We start from the raw sequence: 23,809 nt of genomic DNA, 5'->3' as shown, positions 1-23,809 counted from the left end.
ACATTTCTTTGGGGGCAGGTTGTCACACTTGTTTTCAATGTCATGATTTATAAAATGTATTTACAACATTTGTTGGCCAAAATGATGTTTCGATTTTTTTGTACGCTATCTTTTCCCTTATTTATTGTTTCATGAATGGTTTTGTGCCTCATAATTGTTTTACTTTTCAAATTTTGCTGAAGGTATTGAGTAAAGTTGTCTCAAAAGGTCAACATGTGTTTAGTGTACTGTATCTTTTTTCCTGGGCAGCAATGGTGGTAATGTTCAATAGCTTTTTTATAGCAGAGACTTCAAGGTATGAAGCTCTGCAAAAATTAACTTCAAAAGTAAACCTAGCCTGAGAAATATTAAATGAAATAAAAAGTGTGACAACTAGCCCCAGTCTTCTTTTGTATTATTATTATCCATGCTAATTGTGGAGCAGTCTTCTGCACTACAAAGTCTCTATTTTGCCTCTCTTTATAGTTTAGAATTGTAGGCATTTCTGTTTAAAGGCAATGTTCTTACCTTCTCTCAACACATGCAAGCCAAAAATAAAACACAAACCATGTTTCTTAGGTTCATAAGTATTTGAACGTGTGTGTGTGTGTGATTACAGGTGGCATTCAGAGAACTTCAAATTGCAATCCCAAATATCTGTGGGGAAAAACTAATTTCCATAGTAATTAAGTTCAATATAAATATGAAATGCCCCATTTCCCATTAAATGATTCCCAATTCCCCAGCCTTCTACATGACGCTTCCTCTAAAGCCGCCACCCTCCCAATACACCATTCTTGAAATGAGGGCGCTTCAGCTGACTTCTATGCCCTTAAAACAATTTGTCTGCCAATCATAACACTGGTTAGGACCCAATTTTGTGTTTATCCCCAACATTGATGACCACCCCATCGCCCAAAATACAGAGTCTGGGTCAAAATGAAATTTGAGTGTCCAATACATCACACATAAAACTCTGAACCTTCAACAAAATTATTGGATCTTAACACACCACCAAAAAACATGGGTTGTGTCTCCATCATCTGATTGGCATCACCAGCAGGTGGGTGTGTCTTCAAGACCAAGCCTATACAATCAAGAGGGGGTCCAATAAAATCAATGTAAAATCTTGAATGGCTTAAGGCACACCCTTTCATCTCTATATGTAGACTTATCCTTTAGAATCCCTCCTCCAATGCCAAGTTGAAATCTTTCTCCCATACTCTCTTGACAGAAGTTAAGGCTCCACACTCTAGACTCTGAATTAGCAGGGAGTAATACACTGATGCCTCATGACATTTTCCAAAAGCAGTAATCACCATTCCCAGAGTATCTGCCACTTTAGGTGGGTGTATGCTACTCCCAAAAATAGTAGCCTAGGTGGCACAGCTGTTAATACCTAAAGAACTGAGACCTGGGAATCCCAAAACGTTGAACCAAATTTCCAAAGGATCTCAACATTCCACTCTCATATAGGTCACAGTGTACAATTCTCCCTCACAATTAAAATCTGACCAACATAAAGGGGATTTATTAATACATAATTTTGGGTTCAGCCATATGCTCGAGGCCTGTTCAAAACAAAACCAAATCTGTAAAAAATATACTGAACGTATACTCCTAAAAACAAGCTTTTTGCTATATAAAGAATAATATTCTGAGTGTTTTAGAGTTGGTTTAATGTCTCTACCAACAAATCCGGTCCATGGAAGACCCACCTCACAACTTACAGGATCTGCTGCTAACGTCTTGGTGCCAGATACCACAGGACACCTTCAAAGGTCTTGTGGAGTTCATGCCTCAACTGGTCAGAGCTGTTTTGGCGGCATGACGGGGACCTACATGATATTAGTAAGTACAAACCCACAATAATTATACTATGATCAATGGAAGCATATAGATGCTTCATGCTGCAACCTCCAATATTCAAGCCAAATCTATGCCCTTGTTTAAAATACTGCTTGAACTAAAACAATTGAGTGGTCATCTTTTAATTAAATGTTTGATTCAACATATTCAAGCATGTGTCTCTCAATGCCTCCTCGACTTGGACCAAAATGAATGAACAGTGGACTATTGACCGGTTTCATACACAACCCATTGTTAATACTTGTTTCATCACTATGGTAGTATTAGTAACCTTAATGCATGATATAGAGCTACTTTATAATTTGTAAAGATTGAATGAGATCTGCAAGTATAAAAAATAATGACAATACACTATTTGGATTATCACATGTGATACTGCTTTAATTTCATCATGTTGAGAATTTTCAAACTATCAGAATAAGGGACAAAATACCCTCAACTGTTTTCCCACAAATAGCTCCTGTTCAAATCTATATGTACAATTAATATCAAAGCAGTCAAGAAACTTGCATATACAAAGCTTAAATCTTATCAAATACACTTTAGAAACGCAATCCTAATATTTGACACATTTTCACATCACAGTTGCTTTCATGCTAGAATATCAAAAGAAAATACACTATGAATAGGATTGTGTTCATTACATGTAGCAGAGTTATACACATTTGTCTCATCCATTCCTACTATGTCAGAAAACATGAGAAAAATACACACAATAAAATAAAATAAAGCATGACAAACATGTAAAGAAACTGCACTGGCTATCAAAAATTTTGATGTAGTACAGTTTAAAGGTTAGTTAATTAAATAGGTAAAATTCCGGTTTAATTCACATGTTAAATAAATATTGAAGAGCTGCACCATCATTTGTGGATATTTACAATTACATTTTTTTCTTCTTCAATTTGTGCAATACTGAGTGCTACCAACCTTTACGCTCACGGGTTAAATCAATATATAAAATAAATCATTTGTGAGAAAACATTGACAAAGCTTTGGTTTCTTCCTTGTGGTCTTAACCTTCACTCAACATTACCAAATCAGTTTCCAAATCCAATTTTGTGTGTAGTTAGACTGTTCTGCCTTTGCACAGCTGCACTGAACATGACATATGGATGACCACAGCAATATAACCTAACAGAAACATCAATGTATCTTGTTACAAAAAAACCCTAAAACATTGTACCACTGCAGAATATCAAATATACTGTATAAATATATATGCTGTAATGTGCTATTAGCTTAAAGGCTAATATAAAACTCTGATTTATCATCCATATTAAGTCTGATTTATCTACCACAGCCAGCTCTGGTCAATTACAAAAGCCCAATATTTGTAAACCAGCCATTAAACTTAATATGTAGACCACTATTACAAAATACTAAAACAGGGAGCAAGCCATTGCATTTGATTTGACAAATGTCACTTTTCTTGTGTGAACAGTCAATTTATCTGATGATTTTCCCTGTTATAATCACATCAAACACATGTCCATTAACTCATCATGCTAGTATCTTAGTTTGAGAGTTAGGGTTCCTATTCCTCTCGACGCAAGTTCTACTACTGCATTAGCGCAGGACTAATGCTAAATACTTAAATTCTAGCTCTTTCATTTTTCATGTATTTAACTTCAATTATACAAGTATATCAATTGAATTATCCTACAGCGGGGAAATAAATATGGTTGGTGCATGTACTGAATTCTGCAAGCCACTCACTAACTGCCCAAATACAAAAAAGCATGATTTTAACAAGCAACCAATTTCTAATGATTTTCCCCCAGAATTATTTAAACCAGAAACAAGAACAGACTATTTGTTAAAGAAAAAGCTCAACTACAATGTACCCAAATAAACATCACAGACTCGGGTAGGGGTTCATAGTTTTATGTGGCAGCTAGGTGGTGCCGAGGGATTTGGAAATGGGGGATGAAAATGAATAAAATAAATGTAAAAATGCAATATCATTGTATATTAGATACCATAAATATACGTTCAGAGGTAGAATATAGTACCTTGTGCCTTTATCAAATTACACTGATTGCAACGAAGTTGTAAAATTGTCTATAACTTCACACAGAAAAGGTTAGCAAGCGATTTTTATCACGCTATAATCGTGTTAACAACATAGTTTCCGTCTAGTGGCTATACCTTTGAAACAGTATTTTAATAGTTAAAAATTGCCCCCCTTTCACATCCATTGTTAGTCACTCATTGTAACCCAGATTTTTGCTTTTACTTATTTATTTATTTTTATAAAGGAGGGGCAAGCCAAAATAATGTTTTTTTGGTAATCAATATACAAATGCTGTCAATTGAGCTAAACTTGCATTGAATTTGGAATATTCCTTAAATCAAGGGCACCTGCCTTGCATTTAAAAGCAGATTGAGCAAAGTAAAAAAAAAAAAAAAACACTCATTCCATCTAATCAAGACTCTCTTTGTTGAAATTAAACACAATGGTTTAGGTGTGAATAAAAATATCCACTTGCAAGTGGACAAAATTCTGCAGGTACTTTAAAGTTTGGGGTTTGAGCACAGCAACTGGCCATCTAAGAAACAATTAAAGTTGTCTGGACTTTCTCTTACAACAGTGTAATCTGTTCAAAGCAGTCCGATTCCATTCATACCCATAAATCTGGTCTATAGGCATTAAGATGAGACTGAAGGAAAATGTTCAAGTCACCACTCAGGATCTTTCCTGAACGCACCTTAGCTTTTAACTCATCAATGATTAAGACAACTGATCACAATGATAGAAGCCAACAGTGGCCCTCAGTGGGTAAATCTCACAAAAACTGTCCAGAGTAATTTTAAAGCCAAGTTTATGGGATTTTTGACAATTAAGGGCATTTAAACTACCCTAATAATAACAACAGGATGGTTAATTTGATTAGACTGAAGAGAAAAAGATTGAGAATTTCAGGGGAAACTTTACTCGATTGACCAAGTTTCAATGCAAAAAATCTGAATGTTCCTTAAAATAACTTGCCTTTTTATGCTAAATTAAATGTTGTATTTTTCTCTTTTGATTTTGGGGTGAAATATGACATTATCTTTGTGAGATTCACCCATGTGCCACTTCTGGAGGTGAATTGGCTAACAGTCAGTGTGAATGTGTTTATGTAATATAGTAGGTTGTGCTGATGTTTCAACTTGAAGCAACCGACATCAATCTCTACAGGAACCAATGAGACCACAAAATGGACCAATCCATTCAAAGACTCAAAATATAAAATAGTTCTGTCCCATTTACCTTAAACATGAAGAAGACCATCACATTTGGAAGTGATATTACATTCCCCAAACATCACATGACAGTGATAGTATTCCATAAAGCCCATGAATGGAGAACAATAACGATTACAGCTGGAGAGAAGGTTTTTTCCATGCCTGGCTCTGTAAGGCAGATCTAAACTTGAGCGGATGAGAAAACCTGACTCAAGAACTCCATCTTTAAGGCTGTTGACAAAAATGGATCCCATAACGGGTTGCAGATGCTTGATCAGGTCAGGCCTGAAACCTAAAAGTTGATGAATGGGGTAGGAACGACCTCAATTGCACAAGAGGTCATCTAGATTTGGAAGCCTGTCCAGGTCATCGAAGAGGTCTGTGATTCCCTCTTCCTCCTCTAGGCTCATCAGGTAATCGTCACTGAACGGAGGGGAACCCAGGCTGATTAAGGGTGCTTCATTGCAGGGGATCTGATCTTCTGTTTGCTGAAGGAGACTGGTGTATGGGGACGTGATGGGAGACAGGCTGGTAACAGTCACAGCTGGACCAGAACTAGTATCTGGAGATGAAGACGGGGAAAAGATTATAAGAAAGGCGTGCACAAGACTTCAACAAAAAAACATGCACTCCTAATAGAGATGAGCAATATCTGCGAAGTCATGTTAGATATTCTCAGTTTTAAATCGACAACTCACATAATAATTTTATTTAATATCTATTAGTAATCTATTACAACCACGGTAGTTTCTCAATGTGTTTATTCTATTATTTTTCATACAAATACCAATACTATCTTAATTATTATTTATTTGTATTTATTCTTTTAAAGACTACATAGACCAAACCCCATTAATGAGTCATCCATTGTCTTACCTGGTTATTTTTTCTATATTATCACTAGTGCTGCAAGGTCATTAAAATATTTAATTGAAAGTGTTGAAATTTGACTCTATACAGGTCCTTCTCAAAAAATTAGCATATTGTGATAAAGTTCATTATTTTCCATAATGTAATGATAAAAATGTAACTTTCATATATTTTAGATTCATTGCACACTAACTGAAATATTTCAAGTCTTTTATTGTTTTAATACTGATGATTTTGGCATACAGCTCATGAAAACCCAAAATTCCTATCTCAAAAAATTAGCATATCATGAAAAGGGTCTCTAAACGAGCTATTAACCTAATCATCTGAATCAACTAATTAACTCTAAACACCTGCAAAAGATTCCTGAGGCTTTTAAAAACTCCCATCCTGTTTCAATACTCAAAACCGCAATCATGGGTAAGACTGCCGACCTGACTGCTGTCCAGAAGGCCATCATTGACACCCTCAAGCAAGAGGGTAAGACACAGAAAGAAATTTCTGAACAAATAGGCTGTTCCCAGAGTGCTGTATCAAGGCACCTCAGTGGGAAGTCTGTGGGAAGGAAAAAGTGTGGCAAAAAACGCTGCACAACGAGAAGAGGTGACCGGACCCTGAGGAAGATTGTGGAGAAGGACCGATTCCAGACCTTGGGGACCTGTGGAAGCAGTGGACTGAGTCTGGAGTAGAAACATCCAGAGCCACTGTGCACAGGCACCAGAAACAGCGGCAGAAGCGCCTGACCTGGGCTACAGAGAAGCAGCACTGGACTGTTGCTCAGTGGTCCAAAGTACTTTTTCGGATGAAAGCAAATTTTGCATGTCATTCGAAATCAAGGTGCCAGAGTCTGGAGGAAGACTGGGGAGAAGGAAATGCCAAAATGCCTTAAGTCCAGTGTCAAGTACCCACAGTCAGTGATGGTCTGGGGTGCCATGTCAGCTGCTGGTGTTGGTCCACTGTGTTTTATCAAGGGCAGGGTCAATGCAGCTAGCTATCAGGAGATTTTGGAGCACTTCATGCTTCCATCTGCTGAAAAGCTTCATGGAGATGAAGATTTCATTTTTCAGCACGACCTGGCACCTGCTCACAGTGCCAAAACCACTGGTAAATGGTTTACTGATCATGGTATTACTGTGCTCAATTGGCCTGCCAACTCTCCTGACCTGAACCCCATAGAGAATCTGTGGGATATTGTGAAGAGAAAGTTGAGAGACGCAAGACCCAACACTCTGGATGAGCTTAAGGCCACTATCGAAGCATCCTGGGCCTCCATAACACCTCAGCAGTGCCACATGCTGATTGCCTCCATGCCACGCCACATTGAAGCAGTCATTTCTGCAAAAGGATTCCTGACCAAGTATTGAGTGCAGAACTGAACATAATTATTTGAAGGTTGACTTTTTTTTAATTAAAAACACTTCTTTTATTGGTCGGATGAAATATGCTAATTTTTTGAGATAAGAATTTTGGGTTTTCATGAGCTGTATGCCAAAATCATCAGTATTAAAACAATAAAAGACCTGAAATATTTCAGTTGGTGTGCAATGAATCTAAAATATATGAAAGTTTAATTTTTATCATTACATTATGGAAAATAATGAACTTTATCACAATATGCTAATTTTTTGAGAAGGACCTGTATATACACTTTGTTCTGTTGAACCTAAAGATTACCAAAATCATTAAGGGTGCCTTCACACTACTTTCGATTGCTTGTACTGAACCAGAGTTCATTCCCTCATCCCACCCCCCGCTGGTCTCTTTTTACATCCTATTATTAGGGTCCGAACCAAAGTAAATGGGTGTAAATGGTCTGCATTTATATAGCACCTTTTTTAACCTTAGAGGTTACCAAAGCGCTTTACACTGTCCCATTAACACACCAATGGAGTCCGAAGTCCGATAACATTATCATCGTGAGTACATGTGGCAACCGTTTACCACTGTAACTAGGTAACAACTCAAGACATCAACTTTGGAGTGTTATTGATGTATTCATCTCTTAGGATTTACCACCAAAACTTTACATGCACAGAACAACACTTGAGTTCGTCTCCCACGGATGCATTGGATGTACAATGATGTGATGAATGTTAATGTTTTCTGCTGTAAGCCTGCAGATGCATTGCAAAAGATGTGAAGAAAGTGAGCTGCATTTAATCATTATAATTGCGATCAGGAGCCTGCAAAGACACTTATTATTATATGTCATCACGAGCGGTTCACTTCCGTGATTTGGTACGATTGCATTCATATCAGTAGCGAACCATACCAGAGTTCACATGAACAGTACCCCAGACCACCTCTGCGGTTCACACGAGAGTTCGGAAAACAGCGTTCACATCATCCAAACTAACTGAACTTTGATGTCATTTGGACCCGGATGCGCACCAAAAGTGCTAGTGTGAAAGCACCCTAATAGTCTGATAAAAAGAAAACTGTTATGGAGAAGGGAACACATTTTTCACTAGAAGCACCGTCCCAACTCAGTAAAGCAGTCTACTCATGGGTATTGTCAGAATATTAAAACGAAGAAAAAAAAAAAAACATAATTTCAAAAGGTTCCAGATGTTTAGATGATCAAAAACAACATCCAAATGTAAACATTATATACAGTATATTATATTTTAAACCTTTTGTCTAGCATAAAAGAATTAGTTTTTGACTAAATATATTCTATTAAAATACGGAAATATAAAACGATCAAAGATTGATCAATTATCAAAATAATAGCGAGTTGCAGCCCTAGATTGCTTTGATTCTTCATCAAACCTCCAACACTCATTTCTTTTCCCAATTTAATATTTTAAATGTAGCCTTGGCATACTGAAAGACGTTTGTGGTGACTATAATAATTACTAGATACAAATTCACTGTTAATTCAAATATTATTTAATTCACTTTAGAGGGTCAGTCAATTTCTAACCCGTTTATCTTTTCAAACAGAACATCGCCTACCCCTTATTCTTACCTGTGGTGCTACAGAATCAAAAGCACTTTGTAGGGTGAGGAAATTATGTGAAGAAGTGAGGAAATTATTCATTGTAAAGAAAACATTTACCAATTAACTCAGGATCATTTCTGATGTCTAAAATGGAAGCTGGCATAACCTAAAATGGACAAAACGTATCTTTTTGCAGGACACTGACCGTCTAATACTTTCATGAAAGGTGAGGAGCTGCCCTTGACAACACAACTGCCGTTTTTCACAGGACTGTCAGTCGGGTTCTCATCTGGACACAGGAAGACATCTATAGGACCCTTTGTGCTGGTCAGGTGCATCTGCAGACCCTGTACAGAATGAGGCAACATTGCACAGTGAATGACCACATAACCAAATAAAAAGGTTTAGCAAAAAATGTACACTGATATTTAGATCGAAATTCATTTCATTCTGTGTAATCAGAATATTTACCGTAACATCAAAAATCAAGTTAATATTTTATATCCTTAAAATTATTTTTTTAAATGTAGCTCTAGATGTAGAGATGCAACAACATATTTTTTTGCAAATATATGCACATCTTTAACCTACAAAGTGCTAATAAAGTGCTTAAGAATATTAAAAGGACAAATGCATATTTTCCATTCCTAATCAGTGACAGTTTCACTCATAGATCCAGTTTCCCAAGAAAAGAGCAAATTTGTATATCGAGTGGCGTGGATTTTCCACATGTTTGACACCACTGATGTAGAGCGGCTTGAACAGTAGGTGGGGATATTTGAGCACTGCGTTTAGTGTTGTCATCCAAAACAGCCTCCCAGTAGTGGATAAACTTGTACGTGGCTTGATTTATGCATCCTTTCACAAAGACCAATCTGTCTGATTCCAGCCTTGCTGAAGCGCCCCCAGATCATCACCGATCCTCCACCAAATTTAACAGTGGGTGCTTGATGGCCTCTCCAGGTCTCCGTCTAAACATTAGATGACCAGGTGGAGGATGATCGGTGATGATCTCGGGGTGCTTCAGCAAGGATGGAATCGGACAGATTCGTCTTTGAAAAGGACCCACGGATCAAGCCACGTACAATGTTATCATGGAAGAAAACGTGCTTCCTTCTGCTCCGACATTTTTCCCCAACTCTGAGGACTGGTCATTCCAGCAGGACAATGCCCCATGCCAGCCCAATCTCCAGACCTGAACCCCACTGAAAACATCTGGAATGTGATCAAGAAGATGATGGATGGCCAAAAGCCATCAAAGGAAGCTGAGCTACTTGAATTTTTGCCCTAGGAGTGGCATAAAGTCACGAACATCAATGTGAAAGACTGGTAGAGAGCATGCCAAAACGCATGAAAGCAGTGATTGAAAATTAGGGTTATTCCACCAAATATTGATTTTGGAGTTAAATTATTGGTATTGTGTTGTTTATAAATGTATATGAATTTGTTTTCTTTGCATTATTCGAGGTCTGAAGACGGCATAATTTTCTGAAAATAAATGCTCTTAAAGGAACAGTTCACCCAAAAATTAAAAAATCGATTATAATTTACTCACCCTCAGGCCATCCAATATGTATCAGAGTTTCTTTCTTCATCAAAACAGAATTTAAGATTTTTAGGATTTCATTTCAGGCCTCCTCCTTTAAACAATGCAAGTGAATGTACTCCATTTTTTTGATGGTCCAAAATGCATATTTAGGGTGCATTAAAATAATCCACACTTTTGTTTTTAATCCAAATGATTAATTATTTTTAGAAACTAAACAATACTTCTATACTTTTTAACTACAAATGTTCACTTCCGTACATCACTGTGACATGCGCTCATGAGAGAGATGACATAAGCTTGTTGGTAAGGTCACTCGTGGAGGAGGCAGGAAGTGCGTCATTGTTTATAAGAGGAGTGCTGTACCAAAGTTTAATTGTCTTTTTTTGTGTAAGTGTATTGTTCAAAATGGTAATTTGGTGTGTGCATCCTGGATGCTTCAACCTTCAGAAACCCCAAAGAAAACGCCGGGAAAAATATGAACATTTCATCGATTGCTTATACATGATCATGAGCGACTGAAGCTCTGGCTTATCGCGCTGAACCTGGATTACACCTCTAGTACACCCCTACAATCTCTCAAATATTGGAGGGTGTGCAGTGAACATTTTACCCCTGATGATTTCAGGTCATCGAAAGAAACAAAGGGTCGATATCTGAATTCATCGGCTGTGTCTGTGCTGTTGTTCCAATGAACTCAGGTATGTGTGAAATCTTTGTCTGCATCTGCAGCTCCCTCAGCGCTCGGTCCTCATCACCCGATTTCTAATTCACCGCACCTGCGCCCAATTCACTCGCTCATCACTTCCTGCATAAATAAGTTTGTGAAGCTTCTCAACTGTGTGATATCACCTGTACCACTGATCTCAGTCTGTAAACCCTGTGAATCTCAGTAAACGCTCTCGCACTTGGTTTCACTAACTACAACTTGTGTGGCACTAACTACAACAAGTCATAATGCCTATATAGTTCTGCTAGAGAAAAAGCACAAGTAGATAATGCAATGCCATTGCTCCGAAAAAAAGGATTGGTTATTTACTGCAGAAATGTTTTTTATTATTAGGAAATAATTTTTTAGTTTATATGGTTTTCAAAATGTTTTGGACCGTTTTGGTTTGTGAATGGCACTTGGTCTGTGCAAGTTTATCTTGTAAACAATGACGCACTTCCTGCCTCCTCCTCCACGTGACGCTTGACCTTACCAACGAGCTTACGTCATCTCTCTCATGAGCGCATGTCACAGAGATGTACAAAAGCAAACATTTGTAGTTAAAAAGTATATAAGTATTGTTTTGTTTCTAAAAATAGTCAATTGTTTGGGTTCAGAAGAACTTTATTTGTTGACTGGAGTCGTGTGGATTATTTTGATGCAACCTAAATATGCATTTTGGACCATCAAAACATGTAGTACATTCACTTGCATTGTTTAAAGGAGGAGGCCTGAAATGAAATCCTAAAAATCTTAAATTCTGTTTTGAGGAAAAAAGAAAGTCTGACACATCTTGGATGGCCAGAAGGTACATTATCAGCAATTTTTCGGTGAACTGTTCCTTTAAGAGCATTTATTTTATCCATTAATGACAATATTTTTATTTGGAATAAATGTAGAATAAAACAAATGTTCATATTACTCAAAAACATACCCATAAATGGTAAATGCAGAGAAACTGATAATTGTGCAGTGGTCTCTCTTTTTAAGGACGTTGAAATGTGTAAATCTTAAAATGAGGGTATATATGTGACAGGGCGGAGGGCGGGGCCGTGATTCTACACACCCAGTCCCTTATCAGGCTAATCATGCCTCCGAGAGGGATAAAGGCCGACTGCGGAGGATTGTGAGGGAGAGAGAGAGATCGTTTACGGACATGTCCGTCATGTGTGGGTTTGTCTTTTGTTTCAGTTTTATATTAAACTATTATTAATATTGTCAAGCCGGTTCTCGCCTCCTCCTTTCCATTGAACTACGTTACACTGGTGCCGAAATCCGTGAAGGAGGAGGGATACGCCGTAGTAGAGTTCTCACCACTACCGTCCAACCCAACGGAGCAGCCGCGGCCATCTGCCGGGGGACGAGGAGCCCTGCCGCTTGGAAGCGGAGGAGGCAGCCGACCACGCGAGGGAGAAGGGGCTCATAACTGACCACCTGTAGTGGTCAGGGCTGTTGCCAGGGGCGGAGGAGTCCCCTACCAGCCGCTGAAACGCGGCGGGGTCTGAGACCGTCAACTGCAAGCAGTGTGTGCAGACCGCCTGGAGTGGGAGAACCGCTACCAGGGGCGGGGGAGACCCCTTCTGTTCCCCGAGAACGCGGCGGGGCATTCCGTCCACCAGGGGCTGGAGGACTGCCTCCGATCCGCCCGGAGAGGCACGGCTGTAGTCCGTTGGAGGGTGGAGGAGTGGCCGAGGAAAAAGCTACGGCGTATCGGAAAACTGGTGAGTGTTTTTTTTTTCCATCTCTCTCACTGCCGCTCCACGTTGGCCTTTTCCCTCTCGTTTAAATTTTACAGTGTTTTTTTGGGGGGCACTACACTGTTACAGGAAGTACCCCACATTTTTATTATTTCTGTTTCCCTCCCCATATCCCCTCCCTCATCCAGGTGGACGGGGATGACCTGCCGGGGGCTCCCTTGCCTGAGAGAACGGAGGAATGTGGCAGAGCGGAGGGTGGGGCCGGGTCGTGTTTCTACACACCCGGTCCCTTATCAGGCTAATCAAGTCTCCGAGAGGGATAAAGGTCGACTGCGGAGGATTGTGCGGGGACCGTCATGTGTGTGTGTTTGTCTTTTGTTTCAGTAAACTATTATTTATATTATCAAGCCGGTTCTCGCCTCCTCCTTTCCATTGTACTACTGATACTAATATATATATATATATATATATATATATATATATATATACACACACACACACAAAAACAAACACACACAGTATATCTATAGAATTAAAATTGCACCATTAGCACTTGTAGCATAATGTTAATAATAATTTGAAAAATCTGTTGATCAATTGTCATAATTTCAATTCATCCCTTGTTTATTAAAAAACATGCAAGTGTTATTAGATTGTTCTGGATTTCTAAATTGACATCGTAAAATGTATTTTCTCGCTTTGATAGTGTAGGGTACTTTATATTGACAAGACGCATACATTCTCAGTGTAGAACAACATGGTTCTATGATTTAACAATTCAAAATTGTCATTTTCCTTTAACCACCATACCTTGGTTAGTATGTACTATTAAATCAGACATTGTATTATTTGTAACACACATACCTTGAGAATCTGCTAATACAAAGGGAGTAACAGAACAGGTTCTTCTAAAGCACTTGTAGCTTCTAATTGCTCACCTCTTGGGGATCTGGCACCACTAGTTTTGTTTCTGACGGTGCTTTGACCACAATCACTGTCTGATCCCTCAGGCCGCGGTCGTGACGCAAGTCTTGATATGTCACATATGCAAATGTGAAGGCAGTTAAGGAAGGGTCGGAAGAAGGTTTGTTCCATAGATCATCCACTCACATCAGCAGAAACACCAAAATAGACAATACTGCTCAACCAATGTTTCTAAACAGTGCAAGGATATTTTTGATTTGGCGATGACTCTGTCATCCGCTTGACTTCCTGAGTGCAGCTTTGTATTAACTCATCAAGTCTGCGCTCTTCCTGGACAAGTTGTGTTATTTCACTGCTTAGGGTCTGTCTCTGAGACAAAACACTCCCCACGTCAGACAGACTACAGCCCCTGAGGGAAAAAAGGAAAAAATGATCAGCCATGTGCATTCACCAGGTTCTTAATCAAATGTTTTACTAGCCTATATGTTCTAACTGGTTTGTAATAAAAGCTACAAAGACACACTTCCTAAGCATTCAAACCTTATCAGCTACACGAATGGAATAAACAACCCACTGCTAGTGTTTTACCACCATTAGAGTACACACTCAAAGACACTTCTGCACAGTTGGCTATGTTGTGCACAACCACCTCAAAGACAACTTCCTGTGTGCTGTGACTGTAGCGTAATGCCAAACGCTATTGAAAAGTGAACAAAGCACCCCAGTATCAAGTAAAAATGGGATTTTGTTTCAACAAAGCATCTAGTAAATGCACAAATATTCTACATGCCAGGAGAATTATTTGAGAGGTATCAAGATTGGGAAGCAAACACAGTAAAATGGTACGTACATCCACTGAATGTTGTTTTTAGATTTCTTTTTAATGAGGTGGACACCCTCAAGAACATTGGTGATGTCGTAAAGACGCCTCTTCTGGACTTTGAGGATCTCGGAGGCCTGATTCAGGTCCACCACGCCATCAGATGACTGGGCCAAAAGCTCCACAAACTTCTTTGTCAGGAGGCCCAAGGAGGTGTCGTACCGCGTCTTCTCTGCTGGAGACTTCGGAGCTACAAATGGAGAAACGATAAAAAGGCAGCCTTAGACATGTTCCATATTTCATAATAAGTTTGTCATATTCCATGACTGTCTGGAATACTTGATGCTGATTGGTCAATCATGGCATTCTGTGGTTTAATATTTTGCATGATGAGCGCACAACTGTATAATTTACTGCTGTCTCAAATAACCGATGTGCTGCATAGCAGTGCTAGTTAGTTACAGGTCTTTAATATTTCATATCCATGTATTTCTTAAGCAGCCGTTTAATAAGCAGAATATTGCCAATAAGACCAGGATACAAGGTCCCAAACTTAGAATCTTGGCTTTCAAATATATATATATATATATAATGACTATAAATGATACGTTATATAACATATCAAAAGTGAACAAATAGAAGGCGAGTTGTCAAAAAGTGACTCTCTTTCATACTTTTATTTCCTTTTAAAATACCAAGTGGAGTTCCATTTTGTGTCTTGGGGGTTTTGGCTCCTTCAGTCATGTAAAGGTGATCAGTGTCATCTAGCGCCAACCGCCTTTTTGCCTGGTGAGAAGAATGTCCATCATTTAGAACCATTGTCAGAATTGGAATATGTCCAATACAGGCAAAAATTTGTATAAGGCTTCGATAAATGTTGTAATCATGTGTTTATTAAATGCCATTGATGGTGTGGTCAAAAATGGTAAAATGTAGTTCAGACATGCTGGCAAGTAGAATCAGAAACATATCAAATAAATCATTTAACATCATTATTACAGCAGAATAGAAATATAGCAGGATCTAAACCTTGAGACTTCAAAAATTTAATAAACCTCTTGTTGGTCACTTTTGCTGTAAAAGTGCAGCCAATTTTTACCTGTTTTTAGCAACATCATCCATGGTAAATCATGTTCAAGTCCTAAAATAAAGCCAAATTTACTAAATAATAAAGAAAATTTGGTCCCACTTTATATTAGGTGGCCTTAACTAATATGTCCTAAAATTAAATACATGCAATACTGTGTAAGGGTTGTGTTAATGGTAAAGTTAGCAGTGTAAATATAAATGTAATTAAATGCAAGTACTTTAATTGTAATTGCAATGCAATAGCATGTATTTACACATTAAGTACATTGTATCAATGGTTAAGTACATAGTAGTTAAAGACACATAATATAAAGTGGAACCGAAAATTAAAGTGACCCATTTGTAAAACTAGGTGAAACTCAAATTGCTTCTATATAGGACTAGTATACTACACGCAATTGGCTGTCTATTTATGCAGAACTATCCCAAATCGTGCTACAACATATATAATGTGTTCATTTTAATTAAGACTTCTTGTAGGGTCACTTAGTTATTAAAGGAATATTCAGGATTCAAAAAGTTAAGATCAATCAACAACATTTGTAGCATAATATTGATTACCACAAATATGAATTTAGACTCATCCCTCCTTTTCTTTGAAGCTGCAATTCACATGATTTTTTTAGGTTACAATTAACAAAAGTTCATTACTGAGCGAATACATAAAAAAACTCTGTGTTCAAAACCTTGATTCACGACGGTAAGCCTTCAATATTGATTTGTATTCAATGAAATCATTATTTCATTACATTATTTGTCCTTGTGTGTTTACGTCATGTCCGTAAGCTCAGAAAAAAGGACTGGCTAATGTGTCACGTTCCTATGTGTTGCCATGGTGATTCATTCAGTCTCAGTTAAGGACAGCAGCAGCAGGACATCAGTCTTTGTTACTCGGTAACTGCTATCTGTTTGGCGAAGTTGTTTCCTTGCTATAGTACTTGAATATGTTATCTGATAAGGTTGAAGCTTAAAAGGTTATTGGTTGTCTTTGCTTTAATGATTCGTACATTATTCAGGAGGATATTGAGTTTACCAATCGCGATGTGTTTAATAGGCTCCATTTTCCAGTAAAGTTAAAAGTAACATGTTAATTAAGTTGTGACCGAGTATTTTATAACATTGCTGCAGTTTCAAGTAGGTATGTGCAAAATAACCAATTTGCATAATCAACTAGTCGGTTGGTCATTTGAACGACTAGTTTGTGTTAAGGATAATGTATAATTAGGCTCCGTTATAGTCACACGACCCCGATCACGTACATTTCAGAGGGATTTACAGACACTAAGTGCAGCACTACAACACGGTAACAAACGGATGTTCAACAAATAAATGGGCTAAATAACTATAACGCCATTTTGCTACCAAAGAAAGAAATAAGAAAAGCAAATACTAGGAATGGCACAAATCTCTATTGCACATCCTGAATGCAGAATAACGCGTTTCGATGTAAACCTAGAGCTTGTGGTACAATTCTTGCATTCAAAAACGCAGAACTGAGACAATATTGCGGGTACACATCTAATTAATCATGACTTCAAGCAGTCTAAACCTTTTTAACTGCAACTATTTAATCAAGTAGTGTCCGACAGAATCAGCAAAAGACTTTAATCTCTACACAACACCCCACAAATACGGAAGTATTTCTCACAGCAGAGGATTTGGCATTCAACAGTGATTGACAGTGCAGTGTGGGTTTTGCTGTGGTGACTATTTTTACGGTAAAGCACAGCAATCAATTATCACGCAAAAACGCTCTCCAAGAAGTTGCATCCCCATTAAAACAACCACCACTAAAAATATGATGTTAGTAGTCGATCCCCCTAATTGACTAGTCAGTTGTTAGACGACTAGTAGTTTAGTCAACCACCGAAACACAACCATCGTTTTGAGATTCCCTAAGTTGAGTGCCACTGTTTTATAATTTCTTTTAAACCAGTCACAGAAATGCACATGTTATATAATTTGCCTTTGCCCTTTTAGCAGACGGTCTGCTTAAAAGCCAGTATAGGAACAAGGTACTTCAAGGTAGTTCCCAATGAATGTATTCTCATCAAATTGTTCATACTGTACAGATTTTATAGCACAGAAATGCACATATTCATTTGTTTAGTGTGGTAACCATTTTCTATTATAAATATACATCCACAGAAACAATTAAAGAAACTGTTTAATATTGTAATTGTTACATTGCATATTTTCACACTAAAAAAGTACATTTCATCCCCATTCTATTCCTCATTTTGTGTTTGTATATTACTTATTGTTTGCAGGGCATCAAACTACTATAATAGTATTATGGTTCAATTGCATGTCTACTCAGGCTGTAGATTGTTATTTTTATGTTAAGTGTCTTCAATTGAACTCATTAGCCAGTTCACAAGTTTCACCACTTAAATTGAGGTGTAGTACAAAATAAACATTGTGTAGTGGATCAGACTCCTTAATACTCATATCAAAAGATGCAAATAAGATTTATTTTCCTCAAAGTAAATAGCATCTTGGTTGTAAATGCTCAAACAAATAACATTATCAACATGAAAATAGCACATTATGACTTCAGCTCTGCAGGAGAAGGTCTCAGTAATGACCACAGGCAATGTCCAGGTACTCCAAACCATGAGATTCATCCTAGCATAAAATATTCCTCCGCAAGTTGTTGGCAATTTTAGGTTTTAACCACTGATCTATATATATATAACTGGATTGCTCATAACGTCACAACAGTGAAGCTACTGCGCCGCCATCTTGGTATTCCCTAACATTCTGTATTCCTATGGGTCTCAATGGGAAATCGTCTGTTTTGGTGAGTAAGTTTTACCTAACCAGTCACATTAAAAAAAAATTTTAAGTCTGCATACACTGCATCACAACGCAATCTTCCTAAATATGTAATTATTTATACACATTTTTTTCCCCTGCTTATTCTAAGTGTGAGCGTGTTATGTTACTCTTTAATGCAGCAGCATTACGTTCAGCAGCGCACGTGTTACTTCAATAGAAACAAGTTTAAGAAACTGAGGTCAGAAACTAGACATTTTCAAACATATTTTTTGCAGGCATATGAACTTGTGTGTGTGTGTGTGTGTACACTTACATTTTATTTTTATTTGGTTCTTCTGGATTTATTCTGGAGAGGTACTTTCTAGTTACAATATCAACACAAAGCTAGTCATTTTTATTAACAACTTTAAAACTTGATGTGCATGCATGCACCCCCCCAAATTAGTTCACATTTACTATATAATCTAGTCAAAAAAAAAAAAAGAGTTAAGAATTTTGGCAAATTATGGAGATGTATAATTTGTCAACATTATGAACAATGAGCATCAACAGGTTTAAACTATGAAGGCAGAGAAACAATGCATCCTGTAACAATCTACAGATGTCGCTAGTGGATACTTTTGCTTTAAAAAGGGGTATTAATACACTTTGGTGTTGTATATTTACTGTTGCTTATTAAAGATTATGATCGTTATGCCCACTCTACACAGGGATAACGACTAATGTGTGCTTAATATGTACATAGTCTGTATAAATTACAACTTGTGGGCACTTTAGCCACATCCTTAAGTGAGTGTTGTTTCGCCGTTAAACGCCGCGATACCCTCTGTCGGTAGGGAATAGTAAGATGGCCGCCAGAGCACTTTCGGTAGCTTCACCTACTGCTGGCAGTTTAGAATTCTATGAGCAATCCAGTTATATATATAGATCAGTGGTTTTAACCACAGATGTCGCTTGAGAGTCCAAAGTACCATAGTGCAGCTTTAAAACTAGAAGAAAAAAGGAGGTTACAGTGAGGCACAAGGAGCCAATTTTTAGTGGGATTAAAGGCAGAAATGAGAAGCTTTCCACCCACTCACTTCCATTGTAAGTGCCTCACTGTAACCCAGCTCCAAGCTTTTTTTTTTTTTTTTTTTAAAGAAAATTAGGGATGTTGAAATGAATTTGGTGTAATCAAATTTATACCACAAATACAGTCGATTGAGCTCAATGTGTATCGAACCCAGAATATTCCTTTAAACCTTTTTATCTCAACACACTCCATGTTATTAGGGTCCAGGGAGCTTCAGTTGGTTCTAAATACAATTGTTAATGTAGAATAAAATTTAAGTGCAAACATATTGGATGAATCATGATTTTAGACCGATAACATTCAAACAGGTTTTATGCACAAATGTGTGCACAAACAGTGTGTTAACAAGACTCAACACCCTCTTATGATTTATTGTGGATCTCAAAGGATCTGCCCAGAAGAACTTAAGACATCTATCCTAATTTAAACACCAGTCATACACATGCCTGCCCACATTCCACCTCCTTTATCTTGATGTCAGTGTTGTGTCAGAGGGCTGAACAGCCATTTTGTGCTACAAAGCATGTTGCCCTAAATGAAGCAAACAGTAAAAGGTTTAAAACTCCTTTTTGAACAGTCAATTGTTAACATGACATTTGTTCACTGGATGCATCTATGGTTTTAAATAATGCATTACTAAAGATAAGATCACAAATCTTATAATGAATGAATTGAAGTAGACAAACACACTTGAAAAATGGCATTAATGGCACAGAATGATCTAGAAAATCCCCTTTGCATTGTTCTACATATATTTTTGAGTTTGGAAGACAACTTCAAATGCGATAAGAAATCAAGCTCTGTTAAAATGAGATATTAGGAACGATGTTTAATGCAAAGGGCTATCAGTGGCTGTCACAGAAAAGCCAGTTCACCCTATTCAAGTGGTATTGTATAGACCAAACATTTCAGCCTGTGCAAACAATAAAGCAACTGAAGTCAAACCAGTTTAACTTTACCAACAGTTTTTACTGCCTTCATGAAAAGGAAATCAATGCAGCTGGTCTTTTAGCCCATTTGAGCATTTCAGCCTAGCTCTTTTTGAGGTCTGCACTCATTCTCACCACAAAAAGAGGAAGGATGAGAAAGTATTCATTCGCAACACCTAATATGTAAAGCTACCAACCTCAACCAGCAGTCAACACAGCTTTTGCTTATATCTGGGGACATACATATTTCAAATTGATCTGCCAGTATTGGATTTTTAAGAAAATTAAGAGTACATGCACATGTAAATATGGTGGTTGATTGATTGTAAATAAGGCACTTTCCTTGCTTCCCACTGAAATAGAACTTTGGGAATGGCAATTATATACTGTTTGTGCTTGCATTGGAGTATTATAGTGCTGGGTTAAAAAAAAAAAACATAAAAAAGGAATTTGCCATGTCTGCTTTTGGAATCAAAGCTTTGGGAAAATATCTTACAGTTGGCAAATGCACCTATACAAATAAGTTTTACTGCAGCACTTATTTGATTGTTTATTTCTCACTTGGATAAAAGCATCTGCTAAATGCATACATGTAAATCTAACATATATAGCCAAATGGTTGGGTGGGAGACCGATTTTAATGCGATTAGGTTCAACTACCTCAGGAGAAAACAAACTCAGCAACCCTTCCCCCATCATCCACTCCAAACGCACGAGCACAAGGCCTCTGGACAACATGCCATCTTGATATAACAATATAATCCTGATATTTATATGTTTCGATGTGAGCTCACATACACACGACAGCCAAAATAAAGCCAATCTCAGACCTGCAGCAGCACGACCACCAAATATAACCAACTGTAAACAATCGCCTAGAAAGCATTACGTGCAATTTATAAGATGCAATAAAAAAGCCAATTGACAAACTACGCATTAGAAACCCCCCTCAATCACGCTGAAGTAGTGATCTCAGGCTAGATCTGTTGTCAGTTTGCTCATTAGCAAGCTGCTTTAGCTAAGCTAGTGTACGGAAGCAGCTCGACGCCTCGCTATCTGCGGTTAAATGATCTTTTTAACACATTGTGTATATGATATTACCGGTGGTCGTCCTAAAGTGGGTCGCTGTCCTGTTCCATGTATTCCGTTTGGAGTCGTGTATAAACTGGCTGTTGAAGGGTCGGACAGACAAACATTGGAAGTCTGTGTAACGCACGGCGGCGGGGTTATAATCTGTATATATGTGGTAGTGGACAGATTAGAGGTGAAGCGATCGGATAGTGCTGTTAAAACTATGTTTCTGTCCAGCGAAGAGCCACCAACCCCTGCGATTATGACTTTCTCCGGGGCTGATGGGATCCCTCTTCTCATCGTTGTGTCCTTTGTACTTCCTTTAGTTTAAACTCGGTTTTCTGATAATCCGCCACGTTTATTTTACAAATATTGACGGCGAACATGAGATTAAAGTCTCAGCTGCCCATCTGGCTATATTTGGTATTATATTAGTTGCTGATAAAGGTTAGATGCTTTGGATTTTGAGAAAGACCAAATCGCTCTGCCGCCAAACTGAAAAATGGCTCCAGGAAGCGGACAATGAATGAGGGGATGCAGTTTACGCGCGAAGTGCCCTCCCGCGAAACTCAGATTTCCCGGGGAAATTTTAAACAATATTTGCATAAAACACGCGATTGGATGCGTTAACAACGGGCCACGCCTTTATTTAACGTTCTCTTTGTAGTGGTTCACCCAATAGGAAAACGCCAACGTAGATCCGAAGCTGCAATTGGTCGATCGTAGCACATGTACGAATGACGTAACTACGTGTCTCGTCACAACGTTGTTTCATTTTTGACGAAACTGTCAACTATCAGTATCTGTTTTTTTCCCCTCATTTTTTGTCTTTTTTATTGTACTTATCTTACTGTATCTTTGGAGATCATCACTATTGTTGGCTCTTCTGTTTCTTATATATATTTATTCTGTATCTATATTCCCATAGCACATCATTTATGTTGTGTGTTTATATACTTTATGAAGAATACATTTACCTTTTATTTATTTATTTTTCTTTTTGGTCTCAGTGAAAACAGTCTTGTGTGATGGTCTTGTATTTTAGCAAACAAAAGCTAAATCTGCCTTTACAAACTGTGGTGGCACCATAGTATAATGATGGTATCAGATGGTTAAAAGGGGACTACATTCAAGTTCTTCCATGATAAATGACTGTAACAATGATTTAATTGATTTAAGCAAAATGTGTGGATTTTGAGCTTTTCTGTGAAACTGTTTTAATTGCAGAACATCAACACTATCAATAGGTGGCGCTGTATCATATATATATATATATCACAATAGAGACAAATGACACGAGTGCTCAGTTTGAATCATGCACATCTACCCACTGAAAACTGTTTGGGAATTAATCATGATTGTAATATAGACAATGGTTTGAGTTTGGGTTTTCTTATCTTTTTAATCTCAAAAGCGTTTGATGGCTCGGTTTATGTGATTAATGTGGGCAAAAGTCTGCCACATTATAACTAAAGCACATCTAAATCTGTACATATGTCACCAAAGCACCAAATATATGGCAACTTAATTTGTAAATTATTTGTATATAATTATTTTGTTAACTGTATATACCTTTGTTTAAACCCATCAAGTGAGCATTCAAAGGAAATATAGACTTAAATGGATGTTACATCAATAATAATACATACATACAGTACAATATTACGATACAACATATAGCATATGGCCTACAATAAAAATGAAAAACAAAAGTTTCTAAAATGAAGCTTATTTCATAAAAGTCACTAAAATGAAGCATTGACTAAATCAAATGGAAAAGATACTCGCTCTACTCATCATTTCTCTCAAAGTTTTAGGATCGGTCAAACGGTAGATTCTGACAACTTATGCATGTTCATGTCAAGAGTGTAGCAGCCGCTACTATTTAAAAAGGTAATTTGGTCCCTTGCACTTTTTATGCTAAACCCATAACGAGTCCAAATGGTGGATTTGTATACAGTATTCTTTGTTTTGTTACTTTTTTGTTACTTTGGGCTGATTGAGCGACCATCCAGCCAACCGTCAGTCAGACAGTCTAATCAAAAGTTTGTTTCAACAATGCTCATTTATCCATGTTTTTATCACCATTGATGTTGCTTTAAATGAATAAACTATTTATCAGCACATCGTTCTTGATTGGCAGCATCGAAATGCACGGCAGAAAAAAACAAAGGACAATCCTTTTTAAAGCACACATTGCAAGTGGAGTTTATATAAGTGCATGAGTCTTCACTAAATTATGATTTTTATATTATGTTTGTGAGGTAATAGTTTGATC

At 37.6% G+C, this 23,809-nt stretch overlaps 1 protein-coding gene across 1 annotated transcript; it reads right to left on the bottom strand.

Moving 5' to 3' along the window:
- Positions 1-2,208: 2,208 nt before the first annotated feature.
- Positions 2,209-22,015, bottom strand: LOC127656096 (transcription factor E2F3-like). The gene is made up of 7 exons (XM_052144272.1): positions 21,562-22,015; positions 15,264-15,375; positions 14,620-14,839; positions 14,020-14,178; positions 13,784-13,898; positions 9,099-9,240; positions 2,209-5,641 (listed from the first exon to the last, which is right to left on the bottom strand). Exons 1-7 carry the CDS (start codon positions 21,829-21,831, stop codon positions 5,403-5,405), a joined length of 1,257 nt encoding a protein of 418 aa, XP_052000232.1. The 5' UTR covers positions 21,832-22,015; the 3' UTR covers positions 2,209-5,402.
- Positions 22,016-23,809: the final 1,794 nt, after the last annotated feature.

Source organism: Xyrauchen texanus, chromosome 15, assembly GCF_025860055.1.
Source record: "Xyrauchen texanus isolate HMW12.3.18 chromosome 15, RBS_HiC_50CHRs, whole genome shotgun sequence".
Lineage (NCBI taxonomy): Eukaryota > Metazoa > Chordata > Actinopteri > Cypriniformes > Catostomidae > Xyrauchen > Xyrauchen texanus.
This window is presented reverse-complemented; position numbering and strand designations above follow the sequence as displayed.